The 26,282-nt window shown below is 40.8% G+C and overlaps 2 protein-coding genes across 2 annotated transcripts in view; both read left to right on the top strand.

The window, feature by feature from the left end:
• The window catches only part of GPR149 (G protein-coupled receptor 149), a 76,642-nt gene extending 57,463 nt beyond the window's left edge, over positions 1-19,179 (top strand). The window contains exon 4 of the mRNA XM_075548863.1: positions 18,607-19,179. Within this exon, the coding sequence (XP_075404978.1) occupies positions 18,607-19,179 (573 nt within the window). The remainder of the gene's footprint in view (positions 1-18,606) is intronic.
• Positions 19,180-25,012: 5,833 nt separating this feature from the next.
• On the top strand, positions 25,013-25,305 carry LOC142447170 (cyclin-dependent kinases regulatory subunit 2-like). Its single transcript, XM_075548862.1, has 2 exons — positions 25,013-25,151; positions 25,223-25,305. Exons 1-2 carry the CDS (start codon positions 25,013-25,015, stop codon positions 25,303-25,305), a joined length of 222 nt encoding a protein of 73 aa, XP_075404977.1.
• Positions 25,306-26,282: the final 977 nt, after the last annotated feature.

The raw sequence follows: 26,282 nt of genomic DNA, 5'->3' as shown, positions 1-26,282 counted from the left end.
TCACTAGCCAACTGAAAGAAATAAACACCAGTAATAGCGTAATAAATTGATTGGGTTAAACCATTCCATCTGAAACCACACTCCTCAGATTAGAATTCCAGTTCTAACACTTAGTATTGACTTTGAAAGAGGTAGCTAACATTCTGTGTCTGTTTCCTCATCTGTACAGTGGGATCATACTACAGACTCACCTCAGTAAAGACTTCTATAAATTGCCGTTTTCATTACTCTGCATGCATGCATGCAGTAATGCAAGTGTTACTGGACCGCTCTTCACCTAGTCACATGCGTAGGTCTCACACCAGTTCATTCTGCAAATACTGGTGTTATGTGAAAATGGAGGATAACATATCACCTCAGCATTCACCTGTATGTACTGTGGACGCCCCCCCCCCCCCCCCGCCAGGTCCTGCTTAGATACCTTGCCATGGCAGCCTCCCCTCCCCCACCATTTCACCAACAGGAGGGCTCTTTGTCTTCCTGAGCCAGGATGACCCAAATGGTGCCCTCCTTATCCCTAGAGTAAGTTCCTTTTAACTTCACTGTAATTTTAGGATGGGTGGCCTCCGCTTATCATTTATACCACCAAAAAATGTCCTTGGTGGCTTTTTCAGGGAAAGAAAATTCCCTGTCTGAGGGTGGAAGGGCCTGGGTAATGCATGAAGTATACAGCTGCTTGACCTTAGATTACAGCTGCCATTGGCCATTGACCCACTGAGCCCTTTCCTACACAGGTATCCTGCCTCCCAGCAGGAGAGGGGGTACTGAGGGGGGAGGGGATAGCATTGCAGAAATGTAAGGGATGGCACAGGTATAGGTCAATGGATGCACTGGGCAACACAAGAATGCCCCAACTCGGTGCTCCTTCTGACCACTGCCTGACCCAGGCCTGCCACCCCTTGGGATTGGGAGTTAGGGCCTGACCCTGGGGTCTCCTTCCTCCCATATTCCATTAGCAACCCACCTTCAGTGCACTGGCTGTCCGTGCCCATGCCTCAGTCCCCCAGAACTTGTCAGCGAGCATCCAGTTGCTACCAACCCCACCCCAGTGCCCCACGCTCTCACTTGCTACCCTGTTGGCTCTGGGAGACTGAGCTCTCTCGCCCCTCCCAGGCAATGAGATACTGTGCAATTTGAGCATCCTTTTTAGTGTCCATAGTGTCAACTGTGACCTTTACTGCCTGATGTGTGCTGTTAATACACAAAATAGTCCGAAGGTCTTTTGCTATTGTGGTACATGCGAAATATTGGCTCACAGAGGAGCCGACAATGGCGGAGTGAGTGTATGAGAGCTTATTGTTGCTGTTCCCTGGCGGTGTACTGCTACAACTGTTGTTGGATGCTCTTCAGCAAAATTGTATTTGCATGTGATATCAATGATACAATTCTGTAATTTGAGCTTTCTGTTGGGCCTCATTTCTTTGGCACAAATATGAATCTTTTCCAGACAGGTGGCCACGTGGCTATTTTCAAATTTTTTTGGAATAAATGAGTGAGCACATTTAAAATATCAGTGACATAGCTCCTGGCAGCGCATCCGCAAACAGACCACTACAGGATGACAAACTGACAGACAAGTGGTAGAACGGGAAGAATATGTGTAATATACTTTAAGCTGAAAGTCCTGAAGAAATATGTCGAGCCTCGAGCTGAAATATTGAAGGATTCCATGGACACAGTCTAGCTGTTGGCAGAGAATATTGATGCGACTGCCTGAACAGCAAACAGATGTGTCTTGGAAGAAGTATAGCAAGAAAACTCCTTATGAGCAAAGGTACTGAGACTGTCCCTTGTACTTAGGCTGTGTTATCAGGAAAGACCAGTTCCTGTAAAACCACATCGTTCTTTGTAATGTACAGAGTCGCCAAAAAAGAGGAAAACTGACAAGGAGATGGAATGATACCGTGGCGGCAACAATGGGTTCAAGCACAATTGTGAAGCTGATGCAGACCAGGCCGTGTTTTGTTCTGTTCCTAGTTTGCCTATGAGTCACGGCTGACATGAGGCACCTAGCAACATTAACATGATCCTTAACAACATTCATGGAGTTCAGTAAGTTTGCAAGAATCATTGTATTTATATGCTCAAATCATCTTATAAGTGAAAATTAAGAAATTGTATTTCATACTCTCTTTCCTGACCTAATTCTGTTCAATAAGGTGTCAGAAAATTTTTCCCTTAGAATTATTTTTAATAGGATGCTTCCCAACTGATACGATATCCAACTGGATGCATATTTATTACTATGATAAGGAATGCTGTATCTTATTTCTTTTCTAAATATAATCAATGCAGATTTCCTCTCCTTCCAGTTTATTCTCTTTTACCAGAAAAACAGGAAGAATTGGAAATACATGGAATTATTTAAATGCACATTATATCTGATATGAAATGTTATTTCTAGAGATAGATAAGAGATTTATTTTCTAATAAAGCAGGTAATATAAAAACTCATTTAATAATTGTAAGAGCAACAAATTCTAAATCCTTCCTGGATTTTTTACAACCTGTGATGATTGGGTTCATAAGCTCTGAAAAAGCTAAACTTAGATGAGAATAAGGTAATACCAATTTCCATAAATAAAGTAATTGAAATTGAAGGATATATTCATTTTGAAAGTTTAGATTTTGGCCATAATATCAATGTAAAATGAGATTTCATGTTGGAGCATGATCACTTTTAAGTGGATTTTATTTTTTCATTATACTCAGCTAAAACAAATAGCTTTTGCAGGATTATGTGATTCTTCCAAGTAAAATTCCCTCTTTAATTCTCTGAATTGCTAGCACTATAAAATAACACAATTATCTAGCCATGATATCAATGTGATTTTAAAATTATTAGGATCTTTAAAGATGGAATAAATACCTACTAAATCAGACTAGATTTAGTATTTTCCCAGAACAATTTTTTTCTAGAAAGTTTATCAAATTTTCCTTTATGGATCATGCATTTAGTCAAGTCTACAAATGTTTTTCCTAGCCTGAGATAGTGTTTTCTTCTCAAATTGTTATTATAGTTTTACAGTTTAGTTAAGTCTGCAAGCTACTCTGAATTAATTTTTGAATAAGGTGGGAAGCTTAGTTATAGGGTTGTTTTTGTTTGGTTGTTTGTTGTGTGGTCTGTTGTATCCAACTGCTCTCTTTGCTCCATGTAGTTGCTTTTTATCTTGTCAAATACATAACTCACTGCTACTGGATCAATTACAACTCACAGTGACACTACAGGACCAGTTAAAACTTCCCAGGGGATTTCTGAGACTGTAACTTTCTCCCATTAGGCAGGTAGTGGTGTCGAACTGCTGACCTTGAGGTTAGCAGCCCAACTTATAACCTACTATGCCACCAGGACTCCTATGGGCTTATACTGGGTTCTTTGTTCTCTTCCATTGAACTATATGTCTACTCCGCTACCAATGCTACACAGCCTGATCACTACATCTATATTGGAATTCTGATGGGTGAACTGATCCCTTACACTGTATTCTTTTTTAAGATTATTTTACTTATCATAGTTCTCTTCCCTTTCCATAATTTAAATAACTTTGTCTGTATGAGGATAAATCCAAGTATATTGCAGTAAATCAGAGAAGCCTTTGTTAAACAAACAAAGCAAAAGAGTGTGAAGCTTCTGTTTCTCAACATATCCTCCCTGCACAGCCCACTCTTCTGAAGATAGTGTTTCCATGTCTCTAACCATGTCTCCAAGAAGGCTGCGCTCTGTAATTCATAACGCCTGTAGACAGCAATTTTGGCATCCTTAAAGAACTCAAATCATGTCCCTTTTTTGTATTCTTTGAGTTTTGGGAACAAAAAGAAGTCTTAAAGTGTCCGACTGTGGTGGTAGCTTAGATGGGGTAAGGCTTCCTCATGAAATTCTCATGGGTCAGCCTGGCTACTCTCGAAGAATGAACAGAGAGTTTGTGGTGGAGAAAAATTCTTAGTACAAGTATTGTTATTTTTTCCTCAATGAAGTTTTCAATTTTCTTAAAAGTTCTTCATAATAAGTCCGCATTGTTGACATGCGTCCTTCAAGAAAATCTAGCAACATCACCCCTTCAGAATACTGAAAAAACAGTGGCTGTGGCTTTAGAAACTGAACTCTTGGAATTTCATTGGCCAGCAGATTCCCTGAGTAGCCAGTGTTTTCACTGTGCTTTTTAGAAGGCACCAATGGAAACCGAGACTGAGTCAAATGTACAATGGAGAGAACGTGTGTGCAGCCACCCATTGCTCACAGACATGTTTGTTCGGAAGAAACCAGTGCCGTGTATGCACTGGAATCCTAGAGGCCAATACCAAACTTAAAACACTTGACACTGAAAAATAGACACAGCCCTGGATTTGAGAGACATTCAATTAAACCTGTATATCAATTTGACTAAAACTGATAACTTTGCCAATACATGATCACAATTTTCCCCTTCATTTATTTAGCTATTTTTAAAATTTCTTTCATCAACCTTATATCATTCTCAGTACACAAGCTCTGTACATGTTTTGTTAGATTTTCAACCTAAATATTTTATTTTTATAGTGATTATAAATGGTATTATTTAATTTTGTTTGCCATATGTTAATTAATAATGTATATGAGTCCGAACTATTTTGGATGTTTACCTTATATACTGGAGCATTGTTGTACTCACTTATTAATTCTACATTATTTGTCTGTCTTGTAGATTCCTTGAGCTTTCTATGTAGACAATTATGTAACCTGCAAATGAGAATTTTTAACTTTCTTTTCTGATATGTATATTTTTAATTTATTTCTTTATTGCACTCACTAGAACTTCCAGTTCTGTGTTGAATAATAGTGGTTAAGAGTAAGCAACCTAGGCATAAGGACCTTGGGCCTCTACTCAAGCACTCCATCAATGCATGAATACTTTCTTCTATTAAATTGGCATTCTATGATGCTCACCCTCCTGACACAACCATTGAAGCCAAAGCAGGTGAACAAGCAAATGTGGTGAAGAAAGCTGATGGTGCCCGGCTATCAATAGATAGAGCGCCTGGGGTCTTAAAGGCTTAAAGATAAACAAGGACCCATCTAGCTCAGAAGCAACAAAGCCCACATGGAAGAAGCACACCAGTCTGTGTGATCACGTGGTTCCGAAGGCACCAGTTATCAGGTATCAAAGAACAAGAAATTATATCATTGGGTGCACACCTCCATGATACGATCACCTAGGACAAACGGGTGCATAAGCAAATGTGGTGAAGAAAACTGATGGTGCCCGGCTATCAAAAGAGATAGTATCTTAAAGGTTTGAAGGTAAACAAGTGGCCATCTAGCTCAGAAGCTACAAAGCCCACGTGGAAGAAGCACACCAGCCTGTGCGATCACGAGGTGTCGAAGGGATCAGGTATAAGGCATCATCAGAAAAAAAAAAATCTTACCTTAGTGAATGAAGGGGGAAGTACAGAGTGGAGACCCAAAGCCCATTTGTCGGCCACTGGAGATCCCCTCACAGAGGGGTCTAGGGAGGGAGATGAGTCAGTCAGGGTGCAATGTAGCACCGATGAAGAATACTGCTTTCCTTCAGTTCCTAAATGCTTCCTCCCTCCCCCTACACCCTCCAACTATCATGATCGGAATTCTACATTGAAAGTCTGGATAGAGCAGAGCATGTACATTGGTGCAGATAGGAGCTGGAAGCACAGGGAATCCAGGGTGGATGATACCTTCAGGACCAGGGGTGTGAGGGGCGATACTGAGAGGGTAGAGGGTGAGCGGGTTGGAAAGAGGGAACTGATTACAAGGATCTACATGTGACCTCCTCCCTGGGGGATGGACAACAGAAAAAGGGGGTGAAGGGAGATGCCAGACAGGGCAAGATATGACAAAATAATAATTTATAAATTATCAAGGGCTCATGAGGGAGCAGGGAGCGGGGAGGGAGGGCAAAAAGAGGACTTGATGCAAAAGGCTTGAGTGGAGAGCAAATGCTTTGAAAATGATTAGGGTAAAGAATGTACAGATGTGCTTTATACAATAGATGTATGTATATGTATGGATTGTGATAAGAGTTGTATGAGTCCCTAATAAAAGGTTTAAAAAAAAGAGTAAGCAACCTAGTCTTGCTCTTAATCTTAATTTTAGGTGAAAATCTTTAAGTCTTTAAATATCAAAGAACCTTACATACTTTCTTGATGATCTATATATCAAATTAAGGAAATTCTTTCTATCCCTATCTTTTTCTGACAGTTTTATCATAAATAGGTATTAAATATTTTCAAATGCTTTTTCTGCATCAATTATTAGTATGCAGGGGGTACGCTCCTCCCCCACCAAAAAAAACAAACAGGAAGAAAGCTCTAGACCTTTCATCATCAGTATTTTTCCCACTAGGGGAGCATCAAGCAACTCACGCTGCGTTAGTGCACCCAGTGGAGTCACCTGGGAACGTTCTCTCTGGTGTCAGAGAAGCAGTTTGCTCAAACCTCGTTTTTTGTGATGGCCGATTTAAGAGAACAGCATGCAGCTGTGAAATTTTGTTTCCTGCTCAGGAAAAGCACCAGACACTGACAGCTTACAAGGACAGTGCTATGGGAAAAACTCGAGTGTACAAGGGCGTTTCTACTTTCATAAAAGGTGATATGTTGATTCATGACAAACCTCGTTCTGGATGTCTGTCAACCTCCTGAACAGATGAAAATGTTGACGAGTGTGTGCATTTGTGCTTGAAGACCAAAGACAGACCGTCGAGGAGATGGGGAAGCCATCTGGACTACCGTGGAGCGAAAGACTTGGGAATGAGAAGGGTCCCTGCGAAATGCGTACCTTGAAAAAGAGCATCTACTGGAAACATGTCATGCTTGAAAGAACAGCTGCAAAGCGACCCAGATTATTTACCAAGGTCATTACAAGGTGCTATTGCTATACCCGGAAAGCCAACATCATACCAGGAGGATAGGGGAAAGGTGGAGGGAGGAGGACAAGAAGCGGGAACTGATCTCAAAAGGGAGGAGGACAGGAAGCGGGAAATGATCTCAATGATTGAGGCATAATCTCTCTCCCCAGGGGTATGAACAACAGAAAGGTGAGTGAAGGGAGACAGCAGTCAGTATAAGATATGAAAACAATAATAACTTATAATTTATCAAGGGGTCAGGAGTGTGGGAGGCGGGGGAGGGAGGGAAAAAAGAGGAGCTGATACCAAGGGCTCAAACAGAAAGTAAATGTTCAGAAAACGATGATGGCTACATATGTACAAATATGCTTGATACAATTGATATATGGAATGTTATAAGACCTATAAGAACCTTCAATAAAATGAATTTTTTTAAAAAGATACTATTACCACCTCACCCCAAAAAGTTCGTCAAGTGAAATCATAGATCAAGACGATGCTCATGTGTTTTTTGGATGTGAGGGGGACGGTGCATTTGGAATTCATTCTACCAGGTCAGACTGTTAATCAAGCTTTCTATTTAGAGGGCCTGAAAAGATAGCGTAACAGTGTGAAAGAAAAAATACCTGAGTTTTGGCAGACAGGGGACTGGTTGTACAACCACAACAATGCACCTGCTCACACAGCCATCTTAGTGTGCCAGTCTGGGGCAAAAACCTCTTGTTTCATGCACCTGACTCACCTGACCTCACTCCATGGGACTTCTTTTTGTTTCTGTGAATGCAGAGGGATGTGAAAGGACAGGGATTTGACAACATAGAAGAGGTGAAGAAAAAATATATATGTATATATATGAGGGAGAGTCTGTCAGCCATCCAAACAGATGAGTTTGAAAAAATGTTTCCAAGAATGGAATCGCAGATTTGGCAAATTTATTAAGTGTAATGGAGAGTACTTTGAAGGTGAGAAGGTTGTTTTGTTTAAAAATAATAATAAAACACATAGCCTTGAAAAAAAATTCCTGCGTTTCTTGGGGGTACCCCTGGTGTGTGTGTGTATATATGTGTGTGTGTGTGTGTGTGTGTGTGTGTGTGTGTGTGTGTGTGTGTGTGTGGTATTTTTGCTTTGGTTGTTAATATGGTGGGACACAGCAACTGATTTCTTTAATACTGAAATATCCTTACATCCCTAAATTAAATCCTACCTGGTCTATGTACATATACATATATATAGATCTATTTGCTAATCATTTTGTTAAGTATATTTGTGTTGACACACATGAAGGCTATTAGTCTTTAGATATAGCTCTTTTGCCACTATCTGTAGTTTAAACATCAGATTAAATAAATGAATTGAGGAGTGTTTCTTACTCTTCTATTTTTTAGAAGAGGTTATGGAGAATTGGTATTAGTTTTTCTTTAAATGTGAGTACATAGTTCTTGCTTTCGCTAGTATTTTTGTCCTCCTGGTATCTTTATCCGTCTTTCTCGAAGCCATCTTAAATAGTGTTGTTTGGCTTAAATCCCTCAGCTCTGTAGTTTAGATGCCTCACGTGAAGACTAAACTCATGTCATCATGTCCATTCAGAGTAACCGTATAGGACAGAGCAGAACTGCCCTTTGGGTTTTCAAGACTTTACATTTTTATAGGAGTTGATGGTGTCATCTTTCTCCCTCACAGCAGCTGCTGGCTTTACACCACTGACCTTGTGGTTAGCAGCTCAACACCTAGCCCGCTCCACCACCAGGGCTCCTTTCAGGTGCCTGAAAGGAATCTGAAAACAAAAATTCACTGCCATTGGGTTGATTCCAAATTATAGCAAGCTTATGTAGGGTTTCCAATGCTTTGTCAATCTTTACAAGAGCAGACAGCCTTGTCTTTCTCCCACAAAGAGACGGATGGCTTTGAACTGCCAGCCTTGTAGTTAATGGTTCCATGCTTACCCAACAGCACCAATGTTGTTGTTAGGGCCTTTGAATTGGTTCTGACCCATGAAACACTACCCAGTCCCGCACCATCCTCACAAGTGTTCTTATGTGTGAGCCCATTGTTGCAGCCACTGTGCAGCTCCATCTCTCTGAGGGCCTTCCTCTTTTTCACTGCCCTCCACTGTCCCAGGCGTGGTGCCCTGCTCGAAGGACTGGTCTCTTCTGATAACATGTCCAAAGGACAGAAAACGAAGTCTCGCCATCCTTGCCGTACTTCTTCCAAGACAGATGTCTTTTGTATTGGTTTTGGTTTTAGCAGAGCATGGTACTTTCAATATTCTTCACCAACACCATAGTTCATTGGCATCCATTTTTCTAGGGTCTTCCTTATACAACGTTTAATGTTCACATGCATATGAGACTATTGAAAATACCATGGCTTGGTCAGGGGCCCCTTAGTCCTCAAAGTAATATCTTTGCTTTTCAACACTTTAAAGAGATCTTCTGCAGCATATTTACCTAATTTATTGTGCGGTTTAATCCCTTGGCTGCTGCTTCCATAATCATTGATTGGGGTCCAAGCAAGATGAAATCCTTGACCATGTCAATCTTTTCTCTGTTTATCATCATGTTACTTATTAGTCCGGTTGTAAACAATATTGTTTTCTTTACATAGAATTGTAGTGCATCGAGGGCTGAAATCCTGATATTCATCAGTAAGCGACTCAGGTCCTCCTTACTTTCAGCAAGCGAAGTTGTATCATCTGTATATTGCAGACAGTTAATAACCTTCCTTAAATCCTGATGCCACATTCTTCTTCATATAATCCAGGTTCTCTAATTATTGGTCAGCATACACATTGAATAAGTATGGTGAGAGGAGAAAACTCTGATCTGCACATATCCCGTGCTCAAACCATGCACTATTCTCTTGTTCTGTTCACACAACTGCCTCTTGGTCTACGTCCAGGTTCTCCGTCAGCACAGTGGAGCGTGGTGGCGTTTCCAGTCTTCTCAAGACTAGCTGCAGTGTGTTTTCATCCACACAGGCCAATGCTTTCGCAACAGTGGGCCACCTACACTTGTCTAAAGATTTGCCTAATTCCAATTCAGTTAAAATTGATTGATCATTAGTATTGTTCATAATTTTGTGATGATTTCTATTTTTCGGGGCAGAAACACGATGGTACATTCTTGGTTAAGCCAATGCTCTTTTAACATGACAGCACGGTGCAATAAACGAGCTCTGAAACGAGACGTGGGCATCGAGGTTACTACGTCTGCACAGACTACTCACTGGGGTGACCATGGGAAATTAGTTCTACTCCTCTGGCTGTCAACTCCCCTGTCAGGAAATGACAACTTAGAACCTGACTGTCTCTGTCAAGTTTGATGATCCCTTGCACTGCAGTTTGTCTTTCTTTTGCTATTGTTCTCTTTGACCATGGTGGCCATCTTTATTTTATTTTTTAAATACTTTTATTAGGGGTTCTTACATCTCTTAGCACAATCCATACATTCATCCAGGGTGTCAAGCACACTCGCACATATGCTGCCGTCATTTCCAAAGCACTCTCTTCCCACTTGTTCCCTGGATATCAGCTTCCCATTTCTTCCCCCTCTCTCCCTCGCACACCCTCCTCACAAACTCTTGATAAGTTATAGATTAGCATTTCTATATCTTACATCATCCTCTGTCGCCCCCTCACCCACTTTTCTGTTATTTGTCCCCCTGGGAGGGGGTTCTGGTTGATCCTTGTGATCAATTCCTCCTTTCTCCTCTCTATCCCCCTCCCCTCCCCTAATCCTCCTGGTATCTCTACTTTCATTGTTGGCCCTGAGGGTTTATCTGTCCTGGATTTCCTGTGTTGGGGTCTCTTATCTAGCAGGGTGTATGCTCTGGTCTAATCAGAATGGTGAGGTAGAATTGAGGTCACCATAGTTCGGTGAAGGAAGCACCAAAGAACTACAGGAAAGTTGTGTGTTTCATCGTTGCTATACTGCACCCTGACGGGCTCATCTCTTCTTGTGATCCCTCTGTGAGGGGATGTCCAATTGTCAACAGATAGGCATTGAGTCTCCACTCCATGCCCTGCCTCCCCTCCCCCCACCCACCATTCACCTTGGGTGTGGTTATTTTCTGGGTCTTAGCTGCCTGATACCTGATCCCATCAACACCTCATGATCACACAGGTTGGTGTGCTTCTTCCATGTGGGCTTTGTTGCTCCTCAGCTAGAGGGCTGCTTGTTTATCTTCAAGCCTTTAAGACCCCAGATGTTATATCTTTTGATAGCCAGGCACCATCAGCTTTCTTCACCATATTTGCTTATGTACCCACTTTGTCTTCAGCCATCGTGTTGTGTCAGGAAGGTGAGCATCACAGAATGCCAGAATGTTAGAACAAAGTGTTCTTGTGTTGAGGGAGTACTTGAGTTGAGGCCCAATGTCCATCTGCAACTTTAATTCTTAATATATAGATATTCCCCTTTCATTTTATATATATAATATATATATATTTACATATGTACATGCCTATATTTAGGCCTCTACAAATGTCCTTTGCTGTCTGGTTCTTTCCTCTATTTCCTTTTACTTTCCTCTTGTCCCACCATCACGTTTGGCTTTCATTCAGGTTTAGTAATTCCTCGCTGCTACATTGCCCTTGATTAAGCCCCACTAGGCATCCTACAACTTTCCTTCCATTGATTTTAGATCACTTGGTGTTCCCTTGTCCCTGGGTTGATTCCACCCACCCACCCTTCTTTGCTCCCACCTCCCCTTCTCTCGTATCCCCGACCCCAGAACCATTGGTCCGGTTCTTTTCATCTGTGAATTATTTATCCCGCCTATCTAATCTAGATAGACATGCAGATGCATTTAAAAGCGCAAAAACCAGGCAAAGCCTAATAAAACAACAAAGGAAGTAAAAACCAACAAAATAAAAATAACACAAAAAAGTCACTGACAAAAATGGAAAAGCTTTAAAATAGTTCAAGATCTGTTTGTTGGCCTTTATGAGTGTTTTCCAGTGAAGTCTGATGGGGTGCCACACTCTGCCTCCCAAGTTTATTTTTCATCCTCCCTGGATTTCATCACTCTGCGCCCCCTGCTGCTATGCTGCGTGCCCTCAGTGCCTGACCCCATGATGGGGCCAGACCTATGTTGTGTGGTTCAGATAACCAACAGAATCCTTCACCTGCTGTGAGAGACGATTAGAGTGCTTTTTATAATAAAAGGAGCCCTAGTTGCCCCGTGGGCTGTGCCCTGGACTTCTTACCACGATGTTGGTGGTTTAAACACACCAGCTGCTCTGATGGAGAAAAAATGTGGCGCTCTATGGTCATAAAATCAGCTTGGAAAGCCTATGGAGCAGTTGTACTTTGTCAAATAGATCATTATGACTTAGAATTAAATGGAGGTAGGGTTTTGTTTTCTCCTATTTTAAGTTCACCCTGAATTTACCTAGAGGTTTAGAATTAAGGTCTAAAAATGTTAAATATTCCCAAGGTCAATAAATCGGAATTAATTATCACAGCAGATTATTTGTGCCAATCTGTTTATTAGGCATGCTCATTCTCCTGCTGAAGCTCCTGTAAGGTTTGAAAGGCTGCTTTTCATTTCAAATCAAAGAGCTTCCCACCACCTACACTCTGGCATACTCCATAATGGAGTGTTTGCGTCATTCCTAAGGGTGTATGCTAATTCCTAGACTTTCACTTGAAAAGCAGAGACTAGGAAAGTAATGTGGTTTTGTGTTCTCTGAATCCATCATTCTTTATCTTGCAATAAACCTGCAGGACATACAATTCAGCCTCATAATGTTTTTAAGTAAAGATTACATTTTAATGTGACCTTCTGATGCATTTGTATTAAACAGGGTTGTAATGAAATAAAAAATAAATGTTAACAGTAAGGTTTTAAAGTAAGATCCTAGTTCGTATGCTTTAGAAAGCTACAATATGGGATCTGTAGGGTCAGTGTTCCTGATTGATTCATTCATGCCTCTATTTCTTTATCGAACACGTATATTGAGGGTCTTCCGTATGCTAACCACTGTGAGGGATGACAGGAAAAATAAATGCCAATAAGGAAATGTTCCCTTTCCTGACGCAGACTAATCTGTGTAGTTTTAATAGAAATGACTAACCTTGTCCTTTTACTGTACTTGGGTTGTTGGGTTTTTCTAGAGAAGTTTATTACATTGTATGTTGCATAAAGCATAAGAAGATGAATTAGGCCACGATTAAAGGTCTTTGTATACTGTACTCAACTCCTTATAATAAATATTTGTTTTACCTTAATATCGTATAGCTTTTCGCATTGAGTCTCCTTTGGGAAATGATTCTTGAATTTTTTGAGTGATTTCCATAGCTGTGGTTTGTGACTCAAACTTTACTGTACTCTTTTCTTTCTTGAATTGAAGTGTGATCCTTTGTTTACTTGACTTCAGTGCTCCCCAGACAGCTTTGGACACAATTGTTAATAACAGTTGTGCCATAAAATCAGTCAGATGATACTGACTCATTATAGACCTTTGCATTTTGAGTACTGCCTGGAACCAGAAAATACCTTTAATATTCTTTTAGATAATTAAAATTTTTTCCTCTAGTAAGTACAGTTCCTTACTCCCTAAAATTATTAGTGGAAAATTAGCTAGTCATCATAGCATTCAGGTAATTTTGAGATAGGGCCCTCCCTCCCTCCCTCCCTCCATTCCTCCATCCATCCACCCATCCACCCATCTACCCATCCACCCACCCTAGCCTCCCTTCTCCTGACCGGAAAGGTGCACAAGCTCCACGCTGCCGGATTTTGATGCAGGACCCCAACCTGCCCAGCAGCAGCCCTCACTCAGCATTCCACTGGTTGGATCACTTTCTACTAATATTTTGCCTAATCACCTAATAAAAACTTCCTTCAGCAAAATAATACTAATGATTAAATACCCACTCTCAAAAAAAAATAATAATAAAATAAATACCCACTCTCAAGTCCACTCCAGAGGAAACAGTTGTTTCCGAAAATATTGTCAGCTCCCCTCCTGCCTCTGCATCTGTCCCTGGTACTGCTCTCCTCCTCCCACCTCCTGGTCTCCTTCTCTTGAAACAGTGCTTCTCAAACTCACAAAGCCTGTGAGCCAGGCTGTCAAACCAAACATTTAATCAAGCTTCCTAAAGTCCTAAACACATTAAAAATGGCATAAATATTACATTTATCATTCTTAAACAAATCTAATGCCAAAACCAATTTTATACTAAAGACTCAACCAGTAAAATTAAGGTTACACAACTGATGTAAAGTGTTGCTATTTTGCTGAAAATAATTTTTAACAATTTTGGATTAACAGTATTTGGGGCTTGTAAAAAACTGTATGACGCCATGTCTGATCTCCTTGAGCTAAACAAGACGGAGGAGAATTGAATACATCATCAGCCCAAGGCCAATGGCTATGACGCTCAAGGTCAGACACACCTCTGCCCTCCAACTGCCCTTACCAGTGCTGACAGTCGCCATTCCTGCCATTGGACTGAACTTATCTGCTGGGTATCATAATTCATTGCAATCGCCGTGCAGAACTCACAGTTATGAACTATGTTGAGGAAATTAACAGGCTCCAATTCAACATTAGAGATACTCAAGACCTAGTTCTTCTATCGTGACAACTTCTTCCCAATCATGTGTGCTGGCACGTCTCTTTCTAGTATATAGGTTCTAGTACACAGGCCTACTGTCTATTAAAAAAAATCAGAGTGCCCCTCAGTCCCTAGCAATTCAAGTTTTCTGTACTATTAATCCAGGAGAACGTGTAGATAAATGTTTTTGCAGCCCCTCAGGACTGTTCACCCACTTTGGGAAACGCTGTCCTTGGCCTCTCAGACACAAGCCCCTGGCTCGGCCTCTGAACTGTAAGTTTCCAAAGCTCTCTTAGCACTGCCAATAAATTCCCAAAGGACACACACCTCTGCCATAAGTCTCAGCCTGAACAAGCTCAGCTGCAGCCTGTGGATCAGCAAATCTAGCTCCCCAACTAAATGCCCGGAGGCATCGCTTCTCAAGCAAGTCTCCTGCCCGAGGGCAGTCAACATTGCTTGCTCTTCCGGCAGGGAGTCCAGCAATCTGCTTCATGCTCTGGCTCCTGGTTCTTCTGCTGTCACTCTTCTGCCAGTTTATTTCTTAAATTAATAGTTTTATTGGGGGCTCTTATAACATTCCATACATCAATTATATCAAACTTTTTGGTATATATGTTGCCATCATCATTTTCAAAACATTTTCTTTCTGCTTGAGTCCTTGGTATTAGCTCCTCTCCCCACTCCCCACCTTTCCACCCTCATAGACCCCTGATAAATCATAAGTCATTACTATTTTTCTATCTTACACCGACCACTGTCTTCCTTCGCCCATGTTTCTGTCTTCTGCCAGTTTTACATTGCCAAGTTTTTCTGTCCCTCGATCAAGGAGGTTCAATGAGCAAGGGTGTTAGGATCTAAAGGATGTGTTCCACTCTTGGCTCTGCTTTTTTATGATAATGAACTCCTCCTTCCTGTTTCTCAGATGGCTTATTTTATACCCAGTAGGATGGCAAAATTGACCAGTTCCCATGTTACACTTCCAAAGTTTTCTAATCACAATTAACCCTCTTAGCAACCACTCCCAACCGAATCATATAATCCTATTAGTATCTTTCCCTACCTGCTCTTACCAAGACCCATCAAAGAAAGAGTAAATGTACCCAGGCTGCATGATCTCACGCAGTCCTTTCGTGGGAATTGCAGAGATTGTGGCAAGAAGGTCTGTGTCATTTAAAATGCTGCCACACTGATCTGTTTCTAGATAATGCCTTTGTATTTTTATTTATGTGACTCTCAGATCTGTTTCTAGATAATGTCTTTGTATTTTTATTTATGTGACTCTCAGATCTGTTTCTAGATAACGTCTTTGTCTTTTTATTTATGTGACTCTCCAGCAGCAGAGAATATCCAGTTGAATAAGAGTGCTTCAAAATTACATTAATAACTCACTTGCAATTTGCCAAAACTCTGGCATTTCTGTAATTTTCAAATGCTAATTTTAATGAGGTGACATTTGATAACTCAGTAAAACTTGTTTGTTCACTTGAAATAGGTTAACGTGGGGGCATTATTGAACTCTGCCTTATGTAGATAAATAAAATCAGGTGCAGAAAATTTTTTCATCATCTTTGACTTTATAGTAACTGGTTATTATTGCTGCCATGGTAATGGTGTGGGCTCAAACTCCCAAGGCAGAGAGAGTCCCTATACCTAGAAGCTAAAGGACTGAAAAACTAACTTGGGGCCAATCTGAGAAACAAGAATGTTTTATACTTACAGACCAGAAAGAACAGCAGTCTCCGTCCTTCCAATGGAGCTGGAACCGGACAGGAGAGATCCCACTGAGGGGTCCATTCTAGGGCTCCCTTTTATGTGAGACAGTGGGGTGGGCTATTGAAACTGCTAAATCTATTAACACCCTGCTGCTACTATATCCAAAACTCAGATAAAACTCTGGGTGCAGGAAGCATCCCCAATGCCCTTAGATGTGCCGTGGCACCCTAACTGTCTGTGGAGGACATGTATCGTCCAAGTAAGCCGAAAGACACATGGAGAGTGCCTCCTTGACTGCAGTCGCCTTTTTGGGGGTGTTCATTCATGTCTCTACAGTAATATAGTTTGTATCTTTTAAGACAGACATATACATACTACCAGAAACTGTCTGATGACTTGGTTTTCTCATCCCACAGTATTAAACTAGTCTACACACAGTTTATACAGCATTCTACATCAAAGAAAAGCTATAAGCAACTACATAAGTGTTAACCACTAACCCACTGCCAGTTAATGCAGTGGTTCTCAATCTTCCTGATGCTGCGACCCTTTAATACAGTTCCTCATGTTGTGGTGGCCCCCCAACCATAAAATTATTTTTGTTGCTATTTTATAACTGTAATTTTGCTACTGTCATGAATAGGGTGACCCTGTGAAAGGGTCGCTCAATCTCCAAAGGGGTCGCAACCCACAGGTTTAGAATCACTGAACATACAAACAGTTAATATCAATAGTGACCCCATAGGGCAGAATCGAACTACATAGGTTTTCTGAGACTGTAAATCTTTCTGGGAGAAGACAGCCTCATTTTTCTCCTGTGAAACAGCTGATTGATTTGAACCAGCAGTCTTAAGGTTGGCAGCCCAAGGATTAAGCCTCTTCACCACACTGGCTCCTTCACTGTCAAGGTAAAGTTATGTGATAGACCGGGTTGAGTGGAGAAACAAATCCAGAGACACTCATTTGTGTCTAAGAGAGAGCTTTATATCAAAGAGGAATTGTATATTAAGAAAACATCCCAGCCCAGATCAAGCCCATAAGTCCAACATTAGCAAATATATCCAACACTAGTCCATAAATTCCTCTTCAGACTCACGTAGCCACTTGAAATGATGTCAAAAGCAGGAAGGTCACAGTGAAGTCTTGTGGCTTCAAGTCTTGTGGCTTGGGTGAAGTCTTGTGGCTCTAGTGGCGGTGGAAGCATCTCAGCGCTGGTGTGGGTTTCCCCGTGGCTCCTCCTGCTCTCTGAGTGTCCTGCCAGCAGGAAGGTGAAGCAGAGAGAGGTGTGGTCCACCTCCAAGGAGAGAGGGAGGAAGTTCCTAGAATCCTCCTGAGAAGGCTACGCCCACAAGGAGGCTTTATCAGGCTAGACTTCATTCCTGTATTTATTTATCAAATTGACATGAAATTATGTAACTAACACAGGCTACTCTGTTCCTCTTGCAATAAAGTATAAAATAAAGGAGTTTGGCTTCCAGATCCACTAGCACTCAGGAGAGAAGAGTGAAGGAAAATGGCATATAGAATCAATATTCGTGAATGACAAAATTTTTGTTGAGGAATATTTCTGTCAATTTTTATTTTTAAAACAACTCTTAAGTTTCTCTTTGATAAAAAATCACTTTGTCTAGATGAAAAGCTTTTAGTCTAGCCCTTTAGTTCACAACTTATCATTCATAATGCAAGAGTTGGTTTAATGTAAATCTTCTTGGCCATGAAATGTTGATGTGCTCTTGTGTCAAACAGGGCAAGGCTAACCTACGAGTAAATACCACTTCTAGTGTTTCAATCATGAAAAAAGTAAACACAAGCAACACAATCACACCGCAGCAGTCAGTTGTAAGATGGTCGGCCAGGAGAGGTGATTACAGCGATCTGAATTTTATAGATACCACACAGGACACTGTGGAGCCCAAGTCCTAGTCAAATAAATACATCTGAAGACTCCAGTGGAAGGGAAGAGCCAGGGAATACGATGGCCAGGTAAGAATCACAGAAAGCTCTCCTCAGTAACTACTGAAGAGATCCCCCTAGGAAGGAAGTCCTGAGCTCCCTGGAAGCCAGAAAAGCAACGTCAAAGCTAAGTGCAGTCAAGTTTCTTAAAGTCGTAGATCAGCATCACAGGACTATTCAGGGAATTCTGGATTATAAGTATTCTTTCTATTCCATGTGCCCAGATTCTGCCCTTAGAAACATCTACTTCCATCAGTACACAATGTTGCCTTCAATTGTGGAAATCTATCCCAAATTCTCAAAGAAATCTTCCTGGCTGCCCACACTTAGAAATCATATCTGAGCAATGAGAGGGAAACGAAGGGGCTTTCGTGGCAGAGTTTAAATACCAGGACTATCAATGTTTTCTAGGGAAATGCATATGTAATAGAAAGCTTAACATTGTGCCGAATAGCGGCATTTCAAAATGACCGATCTGAGAAGCTCGCTTTTGATCATGATGTTCTTGCTTGTGTCCCCAGCGTACCGGCGACGCCCTCGACATCCCTCTGTGCGCATTCCAGGGCACCGTGTCTCTTCACGCGCCGACCGGGAAAACCCTGTCCCTTTCTACCTATGAGGTCAGTGCAGAAGGGCAAAAAATCACCCCCGCGGCTAAGAAGGTAGAAGTCTACCGATCCAAAAGTGTGGGCCACGAACCAAACTCCGAGGATTCACCTTCAAGCTTTGCAGACACAAACGTGAAGATACACTTGGAAGTCCTTGAGATCTGTGACAATGAAGAGGCCTTGGACACTGTGTCCATCATCAGCAACATCAGCCAGTCCTCCACACAGGTCAGGTCTCCGTCCCTGCGATACTCACGGAAAGAAAACCGCTTTGTTTCCTGTGACTTGGGGGAAACCGCCTCCTACTCCCTGTTTTTGCCTGCAAGTAATCCTGATGGTGACATCAACATCTCGATCCCAGACACGGTTGAAGCACACAGGCAGAACAGCCAAAGGCAGCAGCAGGAGAGGGAAGGCTACCAGGAGGAGATCCAGCTGTTAAATAAAGCTTACCGGAAAAGGGAGGAGGAAAGCGGGGATAATTAGGGACCGTTTGGTCTCGCCAAAGCTAAACTGGTTTTGTTCCTTCAAACTGCTACACTCACACCTTCGTTCTGTTTGTACTCCGATTGGCTATTTGAGTTCTCTTTTCACTTGGTTTGCATGGGGCGGCCCCGGCAGTGGGTTAGGCGCTGGACTCTAATCAAAAGGTCAGCCGTTCAAACCCACCAGCCATTCTATGGGAGAGAGATGGGGGCCGTCTACTTCCGTAAAAATGGACGGCTTTAAAAACCCGATAGGGCAGTCCTACTCTGTCCTAAAGAGCTGACAGGAATTGGAATCGGCGCCGTGACAGCGGGTTTTGTTTGGGGTTGGTTTTCATGAGCTTTCCAGATTTGCTGGTTTATTTCTTTTCAGTGCCAACAGCTGGAACTAGAGCAAACACTTAAGTGCATTTGATGTGTTTATCTACAGATCACACACTGTGGTAATTAAAAGAGCTTGTTTCTTATCTGATTTCTGAAAGCATTTTCTAAATCCAACCTTAGCCTTGCTTCTTAGCGCTTTTAGTCTGTCACTCTCGGAGTAAACTGAAAATTCGATCAAGTTCATGCATATGCTGGCTGAACATGTATATGCTTATGGTTTACCGTGCCAGGAAGATGAGAGACCTTTAGTTGGTGGAGTCCTGCAGCAACACGCAGACTTGTATGTGAAGAGGTCTGTCCAGATGTGGCTACTTAAACAAGCTTGTTACAGGGATTTCTTGAGCTGCAACCCATGTCCTTGGAGCACATGTTTCTGTGTATAAAATGACAAATGAGAATCCAGCTTGGAAACACATGAGTGTAGTCTGTAAATAATCGTTTGCACCATTTCTTTAAAATGCATCTTGTTTACTGGATATTTTATTGTCATGATGTTTGCCTTTCCTAGATACAGCCATGTCAAGACTAGCTCGTACAATAAATATGGTGTGTGTTATCAGTAGAATTAGAAGGTTTCTTTAAGACAAACCTGGTTTGAACAGGTTGTAAATGCGTAGTTCATCATTTCTAGAATTGTTTTGTTTATAAGAATGGGGGAAAACACAGCCCATGTAAGTTCAGAAAGAGACACCCAACTAGAGCAATGCTCTCCCGGTAAAATAGAAGAAAATCATAAATCTAAAATTGAAAGTATCCACTTCTACAAAGTAGAGTTTTTGGTAAAATGTCTTAACTATTCTTGAAGCTTAAGAGAGGCTAGTTCAAACTTTACTTCTTCTGTAGGTGCTTTTTAGAGCAATTTATCAAGGAAACTGTGTCTCTGCTCAGGGTGGAGGGGTGGATTCCAAGGGTTTTATTAAGTGATTTCAAGGTATACATATCAAGATTGTTATAGGATGCAAACATCACCTTGTCAGAATATCAGTAATATATATCTTTCCAACATTATGTATTGTCTTTTCTTTAAAGTGTTTCCTTCTGATCTGTCTGCAAATTAGTATTAAATGTATTGCTTCTATTAGCTAAGTAAACGTTGCTTTTCCAAAGTCATTAAGAGTGGACATTTTGCAGGATTGTAAAATTTGCACACTTTCACTTTACCCATTCTTTGGCTTAGGATTGGATGGCTTGTTGCTTAGAATGATTTACTCAGCTTTCTATTTTTTAAAAAATATTTAAATGGAAATATAAATTATTAGAAGTAGTATAGTGTAGCAGTTACAACTTGGGTTGCTAACCACAGGTCAGCACTTTGAAAACGCCAGCCATTCTATGGGGAAAAGGCACAGCTTTCTGCCCCCTTCCAGAGTGACAGTCTCAGAAACGCCCACGGGGCAGTTTTACTCTGTCGGAGGGTCACTGGGAGTCAGCAATAACTCGATGGCAGTGAGTTTAGATCAGTTTGTATTATCTTTAACAGATTTTCTGTAGATGTTTTGCCACCAAGAAAAACCACTTTCAAAACAATTAGCTCATGAACTTTCCCCACCTCTCATTTAACTTATTGATAACTCATTATCTAAATCTAGTAAGAAAATGAAATGCCATTATTGATGCTTATAAAGCAAATTTCAAATAATACAAAACACAAAAATCCATTCAAGTGTACTCTCATCACTAGTATACTTTATGATCAAAGACTTGTTATCACTAAAGCTGAAGGTTATTTTGGCCCAAATGCTCAGACCAATCTGCTATTTCACATCAATAGAGCAAAATGTCTATTAGCAAAATAAAAACCTGAATTGATTATTTAAAAAATACTTTCTGAACAATATGATTTTATATAATATGCTGAAGAATAAAGATAATTATGATTCTTTAAAACACAGTCTCAGACAGCAAGGAAATTAGAAACAAAACCATAATAAAGCTATAGAAAATATTAAACAGACTGTGTTATACAAGGTTGATTAGAGAAACAAATCCAAGGATATATATGGAAGAGAATTATATCAAAAAAGTTATTGTGTATTAAGAAATCCCAATCCAGTCCACATCAGGTCCATTTGCCCCATATTATCCCATCAGCCAAAAATTAGTCTATAAATCCTTCTCAGACTCACATAGCACATGCAATGATGCAAAATGCAGGAAGATCACTGATCAGTGGGTGGAAAGTCTTGTGGACCCAGTGGCTGTGGAAGCATCTCAGTGCTGACGCTCTCTGAGTGTGGCTCTTTTACAGGGAGGTGAAGAAAGAGAGAGAGAGAGGAAGTTCCCAGGATCCTCCTCATGAGAAGGTCACGCTCACAAGGAGGCATCATCAGGTTGTGACCTGATTGACAGGCTAATCTCTACCCTTTCACTCTTAATACCCTCAAATTGACACAGATTATATAACTACCACACAGACTATTTGAATGGGAAAAAAATCCTTTCTAACTTCATATTACTTTGAATAGGTAGAATCAAAATTAGTCTGAGGAACACAAAAATTGAATTGAAAGGCATTACAATTCCCCACCCACCCTCACTCTCAGGCACTGCTCCCTGGGTGTGCAATTAATTTGTGTTTGACTACCAACTAAAGACGAATAGTTAAACCCATCCAGTAATGCCAAGGAAGAAAGACCTGGTGCTCAGACCTGTAAAAATGACATCAAAGAATATGTGGAATGGGTCTACTCTGTAATACGTGGGATGGAAATCAGTAAGAATTAACTCAAAAGCAACCATTTGCTTTTATTGCCCTCTTGCATTACATTTCTTTTGCACTGGACATGGACCTAGTCTAGAAAACTAAACAAACCGACTAATAAAACAAAACTAGACTAGACAATAACCAGGATGTTTCCATTTAATTGCCTTTGGTGATTGAATTAGCTATGCAATGCATTTCGCCCAAACCTTTTTATTAAACAGGGTTACTTATACCACAGTCACAATTTGAGAGTCAACACCACAAGACTAACTTGTAATATTTCTAACACCAAGTAACAGTAACTGACTTTGTCAGAAAAATCCCTTAGGGCTCTCCCAGATCCCTGCTAGAATAGGGTAAGATTAAGCAACACCAAGATACAGTGATTTTGACGGTGAAAGTATACTGCTGGCATAGAAAAATCATACAGATATCTGGTACTATATCCAAATAGCATACCATTGCATAGGTATATAATTCTTATTAACAAATTACTATAATATGTAAATTATTCAGTAGTATTATTAATATCATATGCGAATAAATTTTGGGAGAAGATAACCCAAAAAAGTTTGTAGCAGTACATGAATGGGGAGCTGTCAGAAACTTAGGCTGAATTCAGAAGAGGTCATGGCATGAGAGATATCATTGCTGACATCAGATGGCCCTTGGCTGAAAGCAGAGAATGCCAAACAGGTGTTTGGTTGTGTTTTATTGACAATGCAAACGCATTTGACTGGACATTAAACTATGGATAGCATGGAGACAAATGGAAACTCTAGAACAGTTCGTTGTGCTCTGTGCGGAGCCTTCACATGAAGCAAGACAGCAACTGAAAGAGAACAAGAGAATCGAATGTGGATTGACGTCAGGAAATGTACGTGTGTGTCAGGGTTGTATCCTTTCACCATATTGATTTAATCCACATGCTGAGCAAATCATCTGACAAGCTGAACTACATGAAGACCATGGCATCAATATTAAACGAAATCTTATTCATACTCTGTGATACGCAGACTGTCCAACCTGCTCGCTGAAAGAGAAGAGTTTCAGATTCACCACTTGCTGATGAAGATCAAGAACGGCAGCCTTCAGTGTGGATACAACTCAGCGTAAAGACCGAAACCCTGAGAACTGAAGCAGAAGATACCATCGTGATAAATGGAGAAGAGTTGAAGTTTTTGTTGTTATCAAGGATTTCATCTCGCTTGATTCCATAACCAATGCGCATAGAAATGCAATCAAGAAATCAAATGATGTGTTGAATTGGTCAGGTTTGCTGCACAAGATCTCTCTACAGTATTGAAGAGTCAAGATGTCACTTAAAATGCTAAGGCGTGCCTAACTTATAAGCCGTGTGTTTTCAGTCTTGCATGTGAAATTTGGATGATGCATAAGGAAGAGCAAAGGACTGATGCATTTGAATTATGGTAAAGACTATTGAGAATAACATGAACTGATAAAAGAACAAAAAAACTGACTAGGAAGAAGTACAGATAGAATGCGCCTTTGAAAAGGACATGCTATCAGTAAAGACTAGACCCTGGAAAAAGTACATCCTGGTTGGTTAAGTAGATTGGCAAAAAAGAGGAAGATTATCAATAAAATGGATTGGCTCTATGGCTGCAATGTAAATATAATAACCGTGAGGCTGGCACAGGATCTGGGCATGTTTCCTTCTGTTTGGCAGGGGGTGCTGAATGTAGGGGCCAACTTGACACTACCTATGGACAAGAAGGACAAGATGGTGCCCTTTCATTTAAATCGATTAATTGGTGTATATACTTCGCATATTGTTAAATGTATGTGTTCAATCATATTAAGTTTTGTGCAGTAATCACCATGATCATTGTCAGGATAGTTTCATCAAATATTCATTGCTGCTAGCTTCCCCCCCGCCCCAGCCTCCCCTGCTGTGCCCCAGGCAATTACCAATCCAGTTACCGTCTCTATAAATCGACCTGTCCTGGATTTTATACACAGAAAATCATACAAAACAAACAAGAAGCAAGCAGACAGACAAAAATCAACGACCATGCCATTCAAAACAGAAAAACATCAACTAAAAAGACAGCAGGAAGTATTAAAAACAGAAACAATCTTGAAATGTGTCAAAAGGAGATGAAATAAAAAGGTATTATATTTTAACCTAACTATATCTGTCATCATCAACTTGACAATGTTTCTGATAGCAAGGCTACTCACAGCCCTCCACTGTGGTCACAGGGGCGCACCAGAGGCTTCATCCGTGTGGGGACCCTGAAAATGGATGTTGAGCTTCCACTGTCATTCACAGCCTTCTGCAAACCAGGTGTTTGTAGTGTGATCTCTGATACCATTCCCTCCTTAGGATTTGGATTCAATTATTTACAATCCTTGGGTGGCACAAACTGGTACACATCTTCCATGTGGACTTAGTTGATGTCTCATGTGGATGGCTGCTTGTTTAAAAGCAAGCCTTTAAGACCCCAGATGCTATTTGCTCTGCCAGCCAGGCACCATCTGGTGTCTTCACCACACTTTGCTATAGCATACATATCTTCAGGGATCTCGTTCAAGGAGAGCATAGAGCATAGCCATGTCATAAACAACTAATTGTTTTTAAATTAGGGCTAAAATTAAGTGTGAGCCCAAAATCCATTCATATATCTCTGGTCCACTTTAGAGACATGATTATCATTTTATAATAGAAAATGTCAGCGTTGTTTGGTGTCTTACCTACCTGCCCCACTGCTTTGCGGGCCAAATGGCTCACAAGCAAATATATGATTCAGACAAGTACGTCAATGAACATTATGAACACCGCATGTCATGTTACCCAGAGAACTTTCCCAAAAAAGTACCAAAAACCCATCTAATATCTGAAGGAGTAGAGGAGACTGCGTGTACATCAAAGTTTGCTCAATATTCATCAAATGTACATAGACTGGATACATCACATGATTCATGTACGTAGACTGGGTACATTACATGATTCATGAGCCAGAGCCACGTAGTCTTCTCTTTAGACAACCACTTCCAAAAAAGCAACTCGAATGAAGATTATATATGGATGTCCAATGAAATCCTTTTTAAGTTTAATGTTTATGTGTATATATGATGTAGTATTCAGTAAACATGTGAAAATATACAAACCATCCATCCACACGAGTACATGAGTTGTATTCTTCACATAAACAAAGCTCAGTTAAAAACAACTGCAAGTAGATTACTTTAGGATGTTTAAGCCCTCATTTCCTTTCGTCAGCTCTTTGAGAATAAGTAAATTGGCCGTTGGACTTTCACCTGTTATTTTTGTTTATAATAAAGTTTCTGTTTCATTTGTTATAAAGGAAAGACAACATCATAAATCATTCTCCTGGGGCAAAAGACAAATCTACTGAGAGTGTCATTAAGTTAGCCAGTGGCATAGAATGTAATATACTGGTGAGAAACGGAAACTATACATGCATAGACCAGCTTCAGGCTGCAATACATGAATTATTGACTTGAACAGATTAAATGCTTAAGTGACTAACAACTATTTTCATATACACTGGGGGTTGGTGACAAGCAAAACTTCCAGTAGCACTCACTCACTAAAGCAGAACCATGCCTACTAGATGAATACATGCCATAAGAAAACGGGGGTGGGGCATTGAAATACCTTTCATTGGGCATCCTCAAGGCAGGAGATCCGAACCAAAGTCCAGTGACCACCAATTCCACCATTGGCTCCTCTTACACTAGGACGTTTTCAGCCTTAAGTCAAGGGAGTGTGCTCATTGCTTACATTTGAATATAATTTCTTATAATTTGGCTCTTTTTTCCCTATAATTCATGTCTCTCCAAATAAGAAAGACGAATTATTTAATAAGGTGTTCTGGTTGCCTAGTGGTATAGGCATTGGGCTGCTAAGCACCACTTGGGAGCCCCGCAGCTGCTGTGGGGCAGGAAGACTGGGCAGTCTGCTGCGATAACAATTTGCTCTCTGCCATGGAGCTGATTCGTACTCATCGTGACCCGCATCAGGTTTC

Source organism: Tenrec ecaudatus, chromosome 4 (genome assembly GCF_050624435.1).
Source record: "Tenrec ecaudatus isolate mTenEca1 chromosome 4, mTenEca1.hap1, whole genome shotgun sequence".
Lineage (NCBI taxonomy): Eukaryota > Metazoa > Chordata > Mammalia > Afrosoricida > Tenrecidae > Tenrec > Tenrec ecaudatus.
Note: the sequence above shows the minus strand (reverse complement) of the source record. Positions and strands in the feature narration are given on the sequence as shown.

Coding starts and splice junctions, on each gene's coding strand:
- LOC142447170 (XM_075548862.1), top strand. CDS start 25,013: ATGGCTCACAAGCAAATATATGATTCAGACAAGTACGTCAATGAACAT. Junction 25,152..25,222: donor AGGAGTAGAGGAGACTGCGT/GTACATCAAAGT, acceptor TCATGTACGTAG/ACTGGGTACATTACATGATT.